At 40.3% G+C, this 15,225-nt stretch overlaps 1 protein-coding gene across 1 annotated transcript in view; it reads right to left on the minus strand.

Moving 5' to 3' along the window:
• The window catches only part of IARS2 (isoleucyl-tRNA synthetase 2, mitochondrial), a 65,961-nt gene extending 55,253 nt beyond the window's left edge, over positions 1-10,708 (minus strand). The window contains exons 1-2 of the mRNA XM_045455726.1: positions 10,301-10,708; positions 8,674-8,796 (exon numbers count right to left, since the gene is read on the minus strand). Coding sequence (XP_045311682.1) covers positions 8,674-8,796; positions 10,301-10,567 — 390 coding nt within the window. The 5' untranslated portion in view covers positions 10,568-10,708. The remainder of the gene's footprint in view (positions 1-8,673; positions 8,797-10,300) is intronic.
• Between the last annotated feature and the right edge of the window lie 4,517 nt (positions 10,709-15,225).

Consider the following 15,225-nt stretch of genomic DNA (forward strand, 5'->3'; position numbering starts at 1 on the left):
CACCACGTGATGCTCAGGCCACCACCACCACCTGCCCTGGTCCTTAGCCATTGGACCTGAAGGCACTGCTGAGGACCCCAGCAGCCCATACGCCCATGGTGGACCATTCACAGATCTTATCAACGATCACACCATTGTTGATGTAGTGCTCCCAACTGCCTGAGCGGACAAGATACTACACCAGCCCCATCCCTAACCTAGAATTGCCAGGGGGAGGAAAAAAAGTCAATCGAAAATCCTAGATGCAGCAATCCCAGTTACACCCTGCACCACAGCACACTCCAGCATGCCCCCATCTATATGTGAGTTCTTTCCATAAAGTCTCGAAGAGGTGATTGCTTCTTCAAATGCATAGTCATCTGCACAAGGCTGCAGGAATCATGAAGAATCAAGGAAACACGATACTGCCAAAGGAACAAAGTAAACTTCTAATAAAACACACACACACACACACACACACACACACACACACACACACACAGAAATTAAGATCCATAAAATGCCTGACAAACATTTCAAAATAAGTGTCCTAAAGATGCTCCAAGAGCAACAAGAGATCAGACATATACAATTTAACAAAATCAGAAAAATAATATGAGAGTAAAATTAAAAGTTCAATCCAAAGATAAAAAACAATGATGAACCAACAATACATTTGGGGGCTGGAGAATACAGTGACTAAACTGAAGAATTCAATGGAGAGCTTCAACAGCCCACACGACCCATCAAAAGAAAAGAATCAGTGAAATCAAAGACAGATCATTTGAAATTATCCAGTCAAAGGTACAAAAGATACAAGAATGAAAAGGAATAAAGAAAGCCTACAGAACTAGTCTGAAACTACTTTTAAAAAAATATATGTTTCATGAGAATCCTAGAAGGAAAAGAGAGGGGGGAAAAGGGTCAGAAAACTCAAAGAAACTATAGCTGAGAATTTCCTAAATCTGGGGAGATACATGGACATCCAAGTTCACTAAGCTCATACCCCAAACAAATGCAACCCAAAGAGATTTCTGAAAGACACATTATAATAAAACTGTCAAAAATCAAAGACAAAGCAAGAACCTTGAGAGCTGCAAAGGAAAAAAGCTTGTCAATTTTAAGAGATTCCCCCACACCCTCCCATGAGGCTATCAGATTTCTCTATAGAACCCTTGCACACCCAGAGTGGAATGACACATTCAAAATGCTGTAAATAAACTTCCAACCAAGAACACTTGATCCAGCAGAGCTGTCCTTGAGAAATGAAGGAGAGAGACCTTCCCAGACAAAGTCACCACCACTAGACCTGCCATATAAGTCAAAATTTCAGAAATTCTTGAAGGAGCTCTTCAAGCTGCAATAAAAGGATGCGATTTACTACCAGAGAGCACATGAAAATAATCAAGGTGAGTCTATAGTCAGATTCAACATACCCCAATAGTGTAATATGTTGGTGCGTTTATGGTGTAACTCTAGTATAAAGACCAAAGGACAGAAGAATTGAAGATAACTACAGTGGGGAGCGCAGCTGGCTCAGTCAGTTAAAGCGTCTGATTCCTGATCTCGGCTCAGGTCATGATCTCACGGTTTGTGAATGTGAGGCCCGCATTGGGCTCTGTACTGATGGCACAGAGCCTGCTTGGGATTCTGTCTCTCCTTTTCTCTGCCCCTCTCCACTTCACACACACGTGCTCTCTCTTTCCCTCTCTCTCAAAATAAATAAATAAACTTATTGGTGGACATTGAATTTGCTTCCAGTTTTAAAAAAAAAAAGATAACTATAGCAACAATAACTGGCTAGTATATACACTGTATAAAAAGATGTAAATTATGACATCAAAAACATAAAATGTGTTAGAGGCAGTAAAAGCATAGAGTTTTTGCATGTGACTGAGGTTAAGCTGCTATCAGCTTAGAGGACTGTTATATTTTATGTAAGCCTCATGGTAACCACAAAGTAAAAACCTTCAGGAAATGTATAAAAGAAAAAGAGAAGCAAATCAAAGCATACCACGAGGAAAAAATCATCAATTCACAAAGGAAGACCGAGAGGAACAAACAGAAAACAGTATATTGGGATAAGTCCTTGCCTATCGATGATTACTTTAAATGTACATGGATTATATCACCCATCAATAGATGTGGGGTGGCTGAATGGATGAGAAAACAAAACCCAACTGTGCTCCCTAGAAGAGACTCATGTGTAAGCTGTAAGGACACATGTAGGGATTAGGTGAAAGGATGGAAAAAGATTCCACAAAAATGGAAACCCAAAGAGAAATATTAGACAAAACAGATTTTAAGCCAAAAACTGTAACGAGATGTGGTCATCATCATGATAAAGGAGTAAATTCACCAGGAGGATATGACAGTCTTAAAAACTTATGCATCCAACATCAGAGCACCTGAATACATTAACTAACTACTAACAGATCTGAGGGGGAAAAAAAAGACAAGAACACAATAATAGTAGAGGACTTCAATACCCCATTTTCAACAATGAATAGGTCAAGTCATACAGACAGAACCTCAGTAAAGACACATTGGACTTGAACTATACTTTAAATCAAGTGGACCTAACAGATAAACACTGAACATTCCATCCATAGCAGCAGAAGAGCACCAGAGCACCATGCAGGATGGACCATATATTAGGCTATAAAACAAGCCTTAACAATGTAGAAAGATTAAGATCACATCAAGTATCTTTTCATACCAAAATGGTATAAAGTTAGAAATCAATAGTAGGAAAAAACTGGAAAATTCACAAATATGTGGAAAATAATCAACACATTTCTGAAAAACCAATGGGTCAAATAAGAAATCAAGGGGCGCCTGGGTGGCTCAGTCGGTTAAGCATCTGACTTCAGCTCAGGTCATGATCTCGTGGTCTGTGAGTTCGAGCCCCGCGTCAGGCTCTGTGCTGACAGCTCAGAGCCTGGAGCCTGTTTCAGATTCTGTGTCTCCCTCTCTCTGACCCTCCCCTGTTCCTGCTGTCTCTCCCTGTCTCAAAAATAAATAAATATTAAAAAAAATAAAAAAAAAAGAAGTCAAAAATATATTGAAGCAAACAAATATGGAAACACAACATACCAAACAAACCTTAGGGAATGGAGCAATGGCGGTTCTTAGAGGAAAGTTTATAGCAATAACTGCTTACCTTAAAAAGCAAGAAAGAGGGGGACGTGGGTGGCTCAGTTGGTTAAGTGTCCAACTCTTCATTTCGGCCCAGGTCACGATCTCCCGGTTCATTAGTTTGAGCCCTACATCTGGCTCTACGCTGACAGCACGGAGGCTGCTTGGGATTCTCTTTTTCCCTCTCTCTGCCCCTCCCCACCTCAAAATAAATAAACTCCAAAAAAAAAAAAAAAAAAAAAAAGCAAGAGGGGCGCCTGGGTGGCTCAGTTAAACATCCGGCTTCAGCTCAGGTCATCATCTCACATTCATGGGTTTAAGCCCCATGTCAGGCTCTGTGCGGACAGCTCAGAGCCTAGAGCCTGCTTTGGATTCTGTGTCTCCCTCTCTCTCTGCCCCTCCCCTGCTCATGCTCTGTTCTCACTCTCCCAAAAATAAACACTAAAAAAAAATTTTTTTTTAAATAAAAAGGCAAGAAAGATCCCAGACTACGCAAGTTTATAGCTCAAGGAACTAGAAAAGAACTAAGCCCAAAATTAGCAGAAGGAAGTAATGACAAAGATCAGAACAGAAATAAATGAAATAGAAAACAGGAAAACAACAGGAAAGATCAACAAAACTTAGGGTGGGTTTTTTTTTTTTTTGAAAAGATAAAATTGACAAATTGTTAGCTAGACTTACTGAGAAGAGAAAAAATTCAAATAAGTACAATTATAAATGAAAAAGGAGGTATTACAACTCATACATGAGAAAGACAAAGAACCGTAAGAGACAACTATTAACAATGATATGCCAAGAAATTGAATAGCTCAGAGGAAATGGGTAAATTCCTAGAAACATCCAGCCAACCAGGGCTGAATAATGAAAAAATAGAAAATCTGAAGAGATCAGTAACAAGTAAGGAGATCAAATCAGTAACTAAAAACCTCCCAACAAAGAAAAGCCCAAGACCATATGGCTCCACTTGTGAATTCTACCAAATATTCATAGAAGAATGAATGCCAAACCTTTTCAAACTCATCCAAAAAAATGAGGCCAGCATTACCATGATACCAAAGTCAGATAAGGGCACTATAAGAAAACTATAGTTCAAAATCCCTGATTAATATAGATGCAAAAGTTCTCAACAAAATGCTATCAAACCAAATTTAACAGTACTTTAAAAGGATGATACACCATGAGCAAATGAGATTTATCCCTGGGATTCAAAGATCAACATACACCCAAAAATGATACCAAAAGTTAATTGACGGAAAGATAGAAATCATAGCATTATCTCAATAGAAGCAGAAAAAGCATGTGACAGAATTCAACATCCTTCCCTGATAAAAACTCTTGACAAAGTGGGTACAGAAGGAACGTACCTCAACATAATAAAGACCAGTGGCGCCTGGGCGGCTCAGTTGGTTAAGCGTCCAACTTTGGCTCAGGTCATGATCTTGCAGTTCATGAGTTCGAGACCCATGTCAGGCTCTGTGCTGACAGCTCAGAGCTCGGAGCCTACTTTAGATTCTGTGTCTCCCTCTCTCTCCGCCCCTCCCCTGCTTACGCATGCTCGCGCTCTCTCTCTCTCTCTCAAAAATAAAAACATTAAAAAAAACATATAAAGACCATATATGGTAAGTCCAGATACCATCATATTCAACAGTGAGAAGTTGAAAGCTTTTCCTCTAAGATCACAAATAATACAAGGGTGCCCTCTCTCACCACGCCTATTCAATATAGTATTGAAGGTCTTGCCAGAGAAAATAGGCAAAAAGAAAAAAGAAAAAGAAATAAAAGACATCATCCAAGCCAAAGGAAGCAGTTAAAATTATCTGTTTGTAGATGACATGATCTTATATACAGAAAATCCTAAACACTCAATCAGAAGCTATTAGAATAAACAAATTCATTAAAGTTTCAGGACACAAAATCAACATACAGAAAGGAGTAATATTTCTATACACTAACAATGAATTGTTAAAAAAAGAAGAAGAAAAAGAGGAAAACAATCCCATCCCACTTATAATAGTGCCATAAAAACCACAACAAATAAATTTAACAAAGGGGCTGAAATATCTGTACATACACTAAAAACATTTTAACAATAAAATGACCATACTACCCAAAGCCACCTAAAGACTCAATGCAATCCCTGTCAAAATTCCAGTGAATTTTTTACAGAAATAGAAAAACAATCCTAACATTTGTAATAAATTACAAAACACTCCAAATAGCCAAAGAAAATTTGAGAAAGAACAAAGCCGGAAGCATCACACTTCCTGACTTCAAACTATATTACAGAGCTTTGGTAATCAAAACAGTATGGTATTGGCAGAAAAACAAAACAAAAACCTAGATCGATGGAACTGAATTAAGAGTCTAGAAATAAATCCTTGTCAATTAATATCTGACAAGAGAAACAAGAAAACTCAATGGGGATAAATGGTGCTGGGAAAATTGTATATTCACATGCAGAAGAATGAAAATGGGCCTCTATCTTACACCACTCACAAAACTTAACTGAAATGGATTAAGAACTTAATTATAAGATCTGAAACTGTGAACTACTAGAAGAAAATATATGAAAAAGCTCCTTTACTTAGCAATGATTTTTGTTACACAAACAATAAATGCAAAAATTTAAAAAAATGCGACTGTCACCAAACTAAAAGGCTTATTCCTCACTGCAAAAACAAACAAAAAAAAAAGAAACAATCAACAAAATGAAAAGCAAGCCTAAGAAATAGGAGAAACTATTTGGGGATCATCTATCTGATAAGGGTTTAAGATCCAAAATATAAGAAACTCATGCAAATCAAAGGCAAAACAATCGAAACAACAACAAAAAAATCTGATTTAAAAATGGACAAAGGACCCAAACGTTTTTCCAAAGAGGAGATACAAATGACAAACAAGTACATGGAAAGGTGCTGCAAATATCTTATCATCTGGAATATCAAAACCACAATGAGGTATCACTTCAGCCTTGTTAGGATGGCTGTTATCAAAAAGATAAACGATAACAAGTGTTGGTGAGGGTGTGGGGAAACGGGAACCCCTGTGCACTGATGGTTCAAATGTGAATTAGTGTAGCTGCTATGGAAACAAGTATGGAGGTTCCTCAATATATTGCAAACAGAACTGGCATATGATCCAGAAAAGATCCAGCAATTCCACTTAGTGGGTATATATCCAAAGGAAACAAAATCACTATCTGGAAGAGAGATCTACTCGCCTGGGTTCACTGTAGCATTGTTTACACCAGTCAAGACATGGAAACAACCTAAGTGCCCATCAATGGATGAATGGATAAGAAGTTGTGGTGGACATATATAATGGAATACTATCTAGCCAGGAAAAAGAAGGAAATCATGCTATTTGCAACATGGATGGACCTTGAGGGCATTATTCTAAGCAAAATAAGTTAGAGAAAGACAAATACGGATGATCTCACTTATATATGCAATCTTAAGAAAACTGAAGTCATAAAATGTTTCTAATTTTGATGAAGTCTAATTTATCATTTTTCCTTTTTTAAATCATTTTTTTAAATAAAACAGAGAAAAGATTGATAGTTGCCAGAGGCAGGGGTTGGGTGGGGGGAAATGAATGAAGGTGGTCAATATATACAAACTTCAAGTTATAAGGTTAATAAATTCTGTGGATATAACGTACAGAATGGTGACTATAGTTAACAATACTGTAATGTATATTTGAAAGTTGCTAAGACAGTCAGTGGTAAAAGTTCTCATCACAAGAAAATAAAAATTTGTAACCGTGTGACAAGATGCATGTTAACTAACTGTGGTATTCATTCAGCAATACATACATACATCAAACCATTATGTTGTACACCTTAAACTAATACAACGTTACACGTCTCTTACACCTCAATAAAATGGTGGGGAGGAGGGTTAAAATTAGTTCTCTCAAAAAACTGCATACTGTTTACTATCCACCTCGCACAATTGACCTGAGAGTACCTGCTAGTACTCTCAAAACTCAGCTTACCTTCTCTGATACTGCAGTCAAAAAATTATCCTAAAACCTATATGGAAAGGCAAAGGAGCTGAAATTAACACAATTTTGAAAAACAGTAAAATGGGAACATAGAGACTACCCAATTTGAAGACTTATTCTATAGCTAGAGTCACCAAAACTGTGGTATTACCAGGACAGACACATAGATTAATGGAACAAAACAGAGAATCTAAAAATGGAGAATCATTTGCCAAACTGATTTTTTGACAGTGGTACAAAAGCAACTCATTAGGGAAAAGAGTGCCAAAAAACGGTGATAGACATCAATAGGGAAAAAAACAACCCTCAGTATAAGTCTCACATCTTATATAAAAGTTAATGCAAAATGTATCACGGACTTAAATGTAAAATGTAAAAGTTTGAGAAAAAATATGGGAGAAAATCTTCAGGATGGAAAGCCTGGGAAACAGTTCTCAGACATGACACTACAAGCATGATTCATAAAAGGAAAAACTGATAAACTGAACTTCATCAACATTAATAACTTCTAGGGGGCACCTGGCTGGCTCATTCAGAACAACATGTGACTCTTGATCTCCGGGGTCATGACTTCGAGCCCCACATTCGGGGTAGAGATTACTTAGAAAAAATTAAGAATACTTACTCTTCAATGTACCTTGAAAAGACAAGCTACAGACTGGAAGAAATAGTTGCAAACCACATATCTGACAAGGTATGTAGTTTGCAAACCACATATCTGACAAGGTATACCTAGGCTATACACATAAAGAACTCTCAAAACACAACAGTAAGATAAATAAACAGTCCAAGTAGAAAATGGACATGATCAAGGTGCCAGCAGACTCAGTCTGGTGACGGGTGCTTTCTGGTTCACAGACCAATATCATTTTGCCGTACCCTCACAGGGCTAAGAGAGTCAAGGAAGCTCTCTGAGGTTTTTTTTTGTAAGGGCACTAATCTCACTGATAAGGGCTCTACCCTCATGATTTAGTCATCTCCCTAAGGCCCCACCTCCAAGTACCATCACCTTAGAGATTATTAGGTTTCAACATATAAATAGCAGGAGGAGAACAAGTATTCCATCTACAGCAACTATCTAACATTTATATATTTTACTTCTTTGTGTTATTATGTCTTTTTAATTAGAGCATAAGCTCTGTAAAGACAAGATTCATCTTTATTTTGTTCACTGCTATTACCTGAGTCTAGAAAAATGCCCGGCACATAGTAGGTGCTGAATAATTATTTACTGAATAAAATATCTACTAATCTAAAATAACAATAAGCTCAAAGCAAATACCAGGGATGTTATTTTCCATACAGCACTAAAACTATTGCTGCTTTCTATTAAGACAATTTAGTTTTATGGAAACTAATTTGACAATAAATTTCATATAATAAAAAATTAAAAAAACAAAAAACATGTTTTTCACCAAAAAAAAAAAAAAAAAGACAATTTAGTTTTATGCATCAATGCAAATTTACTTGCCATAAAAGCAAAATACACTTTGTAAAGTGTACTTACATAAAGGTTTTTCCCTCAGGTCTTATAACTTAAATTACAATTACCTTATTTAAAGCGTGTCCAACATGTGGGTCACCATTTGCATAAGGAGGTCCATCATGAAGACAAAATTCTGTCTTTACTTTTCTTTCTCTTTGCCATGAATAAAGTTCTGAAAATCCACATTTCTGTTTAAAAAGAACCATAATATCTGAACATCACCCATATACATACTCCTGCATCTTACCGTAAGTAACAGCCAGCATTTGCTTATTTCTTATCCCATGCCAATGTATTCAACTCTAAAACCTGATGGTGAAGTTTCTAAAATGCACATCTGAGTCCTCATCTTTTAAAACTTTTTAATAGTTTCCCTATAGGCTTCACATTGAGGTCTGAGCTCTTTATACTGTAAACAGGGCCCTGTTTAGGAGCACCAAATTCTGGCCGGTGTCTCGGCACTCTCCACCCTTCACTCCTCAGTCCAGCCATGCTGAAGGGCCTGTACACTACCCACCCCCCCACACACCCACACACTCTTATCTTTGCTCTCCTTTGGCCTCAATACCTGCTACTGTCAAAATCCCAACAACACTCACTGCAGCCCTACCCCCCTTCTCTCACCTACTGTGTACCCTTGGCCCAGTCATTTTGCCCTTATGGGCATCCCTGTTCCCTCTTTTGAAAAAATGTTAACAATAACCAGTTCTCAGAGCTGGTGTGAAAATTACACGAGAAAACATCTGAAATTGTCACAGTTCCTGGCATAACAACAGTATTGAATAAGACACTTTAAAAAAGTAGATGGCAGGGCAGCTGGGTGGCTCAGTCGGTTAAGCATCAGACCCCTGGGGGTCTCCGCTCAGGTCATGATCTCATGGTTTGTGAGATCAAGCCCCACACGGGGCTCTGTGCTGACAGTGCTGAGCCTGCTTGGGATTCTCTCTCTCCCTCTGCACCTCCCCTGATCCTGCTCACTCACTCTCTCTCTCTCTCTCTCTCTCAAAATAAATAAATAAACTTAAAAAAAAAAAAAAGTAGATGGCCAAAACAGGTTTATGAGTCTAGAAGTCTGATAACTGCCATAAAAATATCTAGGCTAAGCAAATTTACCTAACCAATATATGCTAAATATGGAGAATTTTTAAAACTCTGGAAGGACAGAAACTGAGAAGTGAATTTTCTCTTAGAAAACGCAGTCTAACACAGGAGAAAAGTGCACAGTTTAGGAAGGGGACTCTGAGGAAGTAAATACAGCTACTCTGTTCTGCAAACAAGTCAGAATTCCAACTAGGCGCCTAATGACACCACAGAAGTAAGCTTCAACTTTCCCACATAATCGAAAATTTTATTTACAAGTGTCCATGTTAATTTACTTTTCACAAACCACTGGAAAAGTGTCCAAATTCGACTTGTTTTTGCCTAAAAAATGGCACTTATATTCAGCGCTGCTATGCGAGCATCCCTCTTTAATATTCTGCTCTGGAACCTGCTACAACTGAGGGATTCACCTAGAGGTTTTCAAGCAAGAAACCCTGTTGGGAGACCCACTCGTCCCGTCACAACGTCGCCGCCCAAAGGAGTCTAGAACCCGCGGCCCTACCTGCCGGGGTGTGTGGGTCACCCGGAGCGGCTGCCGGCGAGGGCCCAGCTCCCCTCCGCCCCCAGGCCGGCCCGGGCCTCCCTGCCCACCTGCTGGATCTCCAGCTCCGCGTCAGGCTGCTGGCGGCCCAGCAGCTTCATGGGGAAGCTGGTCTGCGGCAGCAGCACTGTGTCCCGATATCTGCCATTACTTGAGTTCTGCAGCTGGTTACTGGCCCCGGTGACTGACCGCACCAAAAGCCTCCTCGTCGTCCCTCGCCATCCCGGGTGACAACGAAGATGGGGCGGCACCCACAGATTTCGGGCCGTGGCCAGAGCCGCCGCCCCCGGCCCGCGCGGGTGCAGCCCCCAACGCATGGCGGGCTAACCCCGGCCTCCCCGTGAGCGCCAGGTCCTCCGCGGGAGGATCCCGCCCGGGGTCTGGAAAACACGGACCCCAGGGAACCTCCACGAGCTCTACGGAAGTGCGCACGCGCGCGGGGCACGGAAGAGGCCGGGAGCAGGTCCCTCCCGGAGGCGGAGAAAATCAAGCCATCTCGGGTCTTGGCGGCAACCCCGGCGGGGGGCGGGGCTAACTCTGAGGGGCGGGGCAAGGTGTGGCGTGCCTGAAAGGGCTCAGATTTCAATTACACTGCCCTGTTTAGATATTTTTTATTTAACGCAGTATATCCAAGATATTATCACTTCAACATGTAATTAATATAAAATTATACAGAAGATATTACATTCTTTATCTTCATACTGAATCTTCAAAATTGGGTATGTATTTTACACATATAGCATATCTCAGCTTGGGCTAGTGATTTGCCAAGCGCTCAACAACCATAGGGAGCTAATGGCTACTTTAGTGGGCAACGCCTCCTTAGCTGAGTGCAAAGTTCGGGACCAATATTATAAGCCAACCTAATTATGTTACTTTCAGGTCCTCTATTATCCCTGTTATGTCCCACTCCTACAGAATAGTAGTGTGTAGGACTTCAGCTCTGGTTTCGGACAGAAACCCACTTTTTTCTTAATGTTTATTTTTTTAGAGAGAAAGAGAGATAGCGAGCAGGGGAGGAGCAGAGAGAGAATGGGACAGAGGATCCAGAGCAGGCTCTGCACTGACAGCAGAGAGCCAATACTGGGCTAGAACCCATGAACCATCAGATCATGACCAGAGCCCAAGTTGGACGCTCAACTGACTGAGCCACCCAGGTGCCCCAGAAACCCACTATTCTACCGCGTTTTGTAAAGTTTGTGTTAGGTCACTTCACTTTTGCACACGCGCGCACACACACACACACACACACACACACACAAAGGGGGGGAATAGCATGCATCTGCTGCATTAGTACCTGTTTTCACTAACCGAAAGAAAACTGAAAAGGATTTTTGCTCTTAGGAAAACAAGTGAAAATAGCATCAAGTATTTGTTTTGCAGCAAGCATACACCCAAGCAACCAGAGTGGCCCCCCACCAAGCTCCTGCCCTGGGAACTGCACACAGCGGCTAACCCTTTGGACTGTATGAGCATCTGTGCTCTATCTCCCTTTATTCTGTGCATCTGTTAGCAACATGTGTCCTAAGGTATCAGAAAAGCTTAAGAAAGGTTATTTTTGGGTGACTTGGAATGCTAAAGAAATTTTTCCATATAAATTAATGGTAATTGTTTCTTTGCTTTACTCCATTTAGGCTTATGAAAGGTTTCATAGGAACACTCTACTTTCAGAGGGAAACCTGTATTCGGTTGTCCAGGTCATAGTAGTTCACAATCGTTACTTTTTCATTGTAAAGTATATCCCTTCCTATTCATAAGACACAACATCTAGAAGATTTGCCTTAAATAAATGAAAAGACTGATTTTCTACAAAAAGAAAAAATTTTATATGGAAAAACATGCCACACAGTAAGAAGGCACGTGGCAAATAGTAAGCATTCAGTGTCAGCTTTTCACCTTTTGTCGTGCTTTTTGAAAGTTTGTGTTAGGTCATTTCAATTTCTCACACACACACAGTGAAAACAGCATTCTTTACCTACATTAGTACTTGTTTTCACTAACCTAAACAGGTTAGCTCCTCACCTCTATTAACTCATTTAATCATTAAACCCTATAAAGTGAAGAGATAACATGCCAAAACAACCCTATGAGGTGAGGTAGGTACTATGGTTATTGCCATTTTACAGTTAAGGAAACTGAGGCACATAGTGTTAAGTAACTTGCCTAAGACCATAGAACTAAGGAGTGAGAGATGGGATTTAAATTCGGGCAATTGGGTTCTAGTGGCCATGTGGATAATCATTATACTATATTGCCTCCCCTACACTGTACTGTGGGACAAAACATTTGCAAACACATTTTAAAAATTAATATCCATAATGTATAAGGACCTGCTACAAATCAAGAAAATAAATATCAACAGCTAAATAGAAAAAAAGGTCATAGGATAAGAATAGGCATTCACGGGGCGCCTGGGTGGCGCAGTCGGTTAAGCATCCGACTTCAGCCAGGTCACGATCTCGCGGTCCGTGAGTTCGAGCCCCGCGTCGGGCTCTGGGCTGATGGCTCAGAGCCTGGAGCCTGTTTCCGATTCTGTGTCTCCCTCTCTCTCTGCCCCTCCCCCGTTCATGCTCTGTCTCTCTCTGTCCCAAAAATAAATAAAAGTTGAAAAAAAAAAAAAAAGAATAGGCGTTCACAGAGAAATGGAAACAGCCAATAAACAAACATACTCAAAGATACTCAACTTTAAGAAACATCAAGGACAGGCAGATAAAACAAGATACCATTTCCATCCAACAAATTAAAGCAAATATTAAGGCGTTTGATAATAAGGCGTGGGAGGGCATGTGAAAGTGGCCTCTCTCACATTGCTGGTGGTAATGTAAAATTTGTACTGCCTTTTTGATGTTTATTTTTTCTACTTTTGAGAGAGAGCACAAGCAGGGGAGAGGCAGAGAGAGCGGGGGACAGAGGATCCAAAGCGGGCTCTGTGCTTCCAGCAGTGAGCCTGATGTGGGGCTCAGACTCCCAAACAATGAGATCATGATCTGAGCGGAAGTTGGATGCTCAACCAACTGAGCCACCCGAGTGCCCCTGTACTGCCTTTTTGAATGGCAATTGGCAATATCTGTCACCATTTCACTTTTGACCTGCAATTCTGCATTGGGGAAACTATCCAGTGAGCTTCAGTCTCATGGGAGTACAATGATGGATGTACGGGGAAGCTCTTCTAACCAACCTCTACATAACCCATTGCTGGATTCAACAGTGTTCTCTGTCTCCCCATAAAACCCGAGGGTACACTGAGCCCTCAGAGCAGAAGGCTACTCTCTGACACCTGCAGACTTCCCTTCTCACCTGTTGAGTTTACAGTCATGTTTATCCTTAAACTTATTCAAGCCAGTTGTACTCATTTTGTATTACATAATTATAAAGACCAGCATATGCTTAAAATGGTAAATTTTGTTATATACCTATTTTACCACAATAAATGATCTGACTTAAGTCTCCAAGTTATTACAAAAATCAAATGAGACTGTATAGGTAAAAGATTTCTCGGGGCACCTGGGTGGCTCAGTCGGTTAAGCATCCGACTTCAGCTCAGGTCATGATCTCACTGTCCGTGAGTTCAAGACCTGCGTTGGGCTCTGTGCTGACAACTCGGAGCCTGGAGCCTGTTTCAGATTCTGTGTCTCCCTCTCTCTCTCTGCCCCTTCCCCACTCATGCTCTGTCTGTCAAAAATAAATAAGCATTTAAAAAAAAATTTAAAAAAAAAGATTTCTCAAACTAGAACTCCTGTAATGGTAGCCATTTGTTGATATTCTCCGATGAGTTGTTGTTGTTGTTGTTTTTTAATGAAATTATTGTTTCTACTCATAAAAGTTTGGGAGTTACAGAAGAGCACACAGAAACAAAAATGGTTCACTGACTACTCTCTTCCCAAAACCAATGCGGTTTTTTTTAATGCAAAGGTAATTGATTTTATGAAAATCAAGCTGAATGCTCTGAAGAGTCCAGTAAAGAAAAATCTCCAAAACACAAAACAAACTGCTGTTAAATCAGGTGAAGATAAAACAAGTGCATAGTAGTGGAGAAAATATCATAAAAAAAATTATAAGAATTCTGCAGTTAGAATGTGTCTCCGTTTGGGGGCGCCTGGGTGGCTCAGTCGGCTGAGCATGTGCGACTTTGGCTCAGGTCATGATCTCAGGTTTGTGAGTTCCAGCCCCGCATCGGGCTCTGTGCTGACAGCTCGGAGCCTGGAGCCTGCTTAGGATTCTGTGTCTCCCTCTCTCTCTGCCCCTCCCCTGCTCACGCTCTGTCTCTCCCTCTCTCTCAAAAATAAATAAACATAAAAAAAATTAAAAAAAAAAAAGAACGTGTCTAAGTGTCTAAACTACAAAACTAGACCGTGCATTATGGCTCTGCATTCTCAGGAGACAGAGAGCAAAATTCCAATCCCAAAACACATGCTCTAAGAAAAGGCCTGGGCAGATAGTATCCTTTGCATTTTTTTCTTTTAAGCAATGAGAATGTCACGAATTACTTATCTAATTTAAAAAGAAAGTAGTACCTTTATTAATATGAAGGATACCTTTAACAATACAAAATCATAAACAGGCTTTCCTCCGTGCCGCCGAGAAGCTAAAACAAAACCCCCAAATCGTTAACAAGGAACATCTAGCCAGGAAAAGAGACTATCCCCAGGGCTTACTGTCAGACATATGAAAGGGTCACAGACCCTTTTAAGAACCTCATAAATGCTGGGGCACCTGGGTGACTCAGTCGCTTGAGCATAGTATTTTGGGCTCAGGTCATGAGGTCATGATCACACCGTTGGTGAGTTCCAGCCGGCATCAGACTCAGGTCAGAGCCCGTTTTGGATTCTCTGTCCCCCCCTCCCCCCCTCTGTCCCTTCCCCACTGTGCTCTCCCTCTCTCTCTCTCTAAGCGAATAAACATTACAAAAAAAAAAAAATCTCATAAATGTTTAAAAAAAAAAAAAAAGGTAAAAGCTAGTGACCATTTCGCAGAG

This window comes from Leopardus geoffroyi, chromosome C3 (assembly GCF_018350155.1).
Source record: "Leopardus geoffroyi isolate Oge1 chromosome C3, O.geoffroyi_Oge1_pat1.0, whole genome shotgun sequence".
Lineage (NCBI taxonomy): Eukaryota > Metazoa > Chordata > Mammalia > Carnivora > Felidae > Leopardus > Leopardus geoffroyi.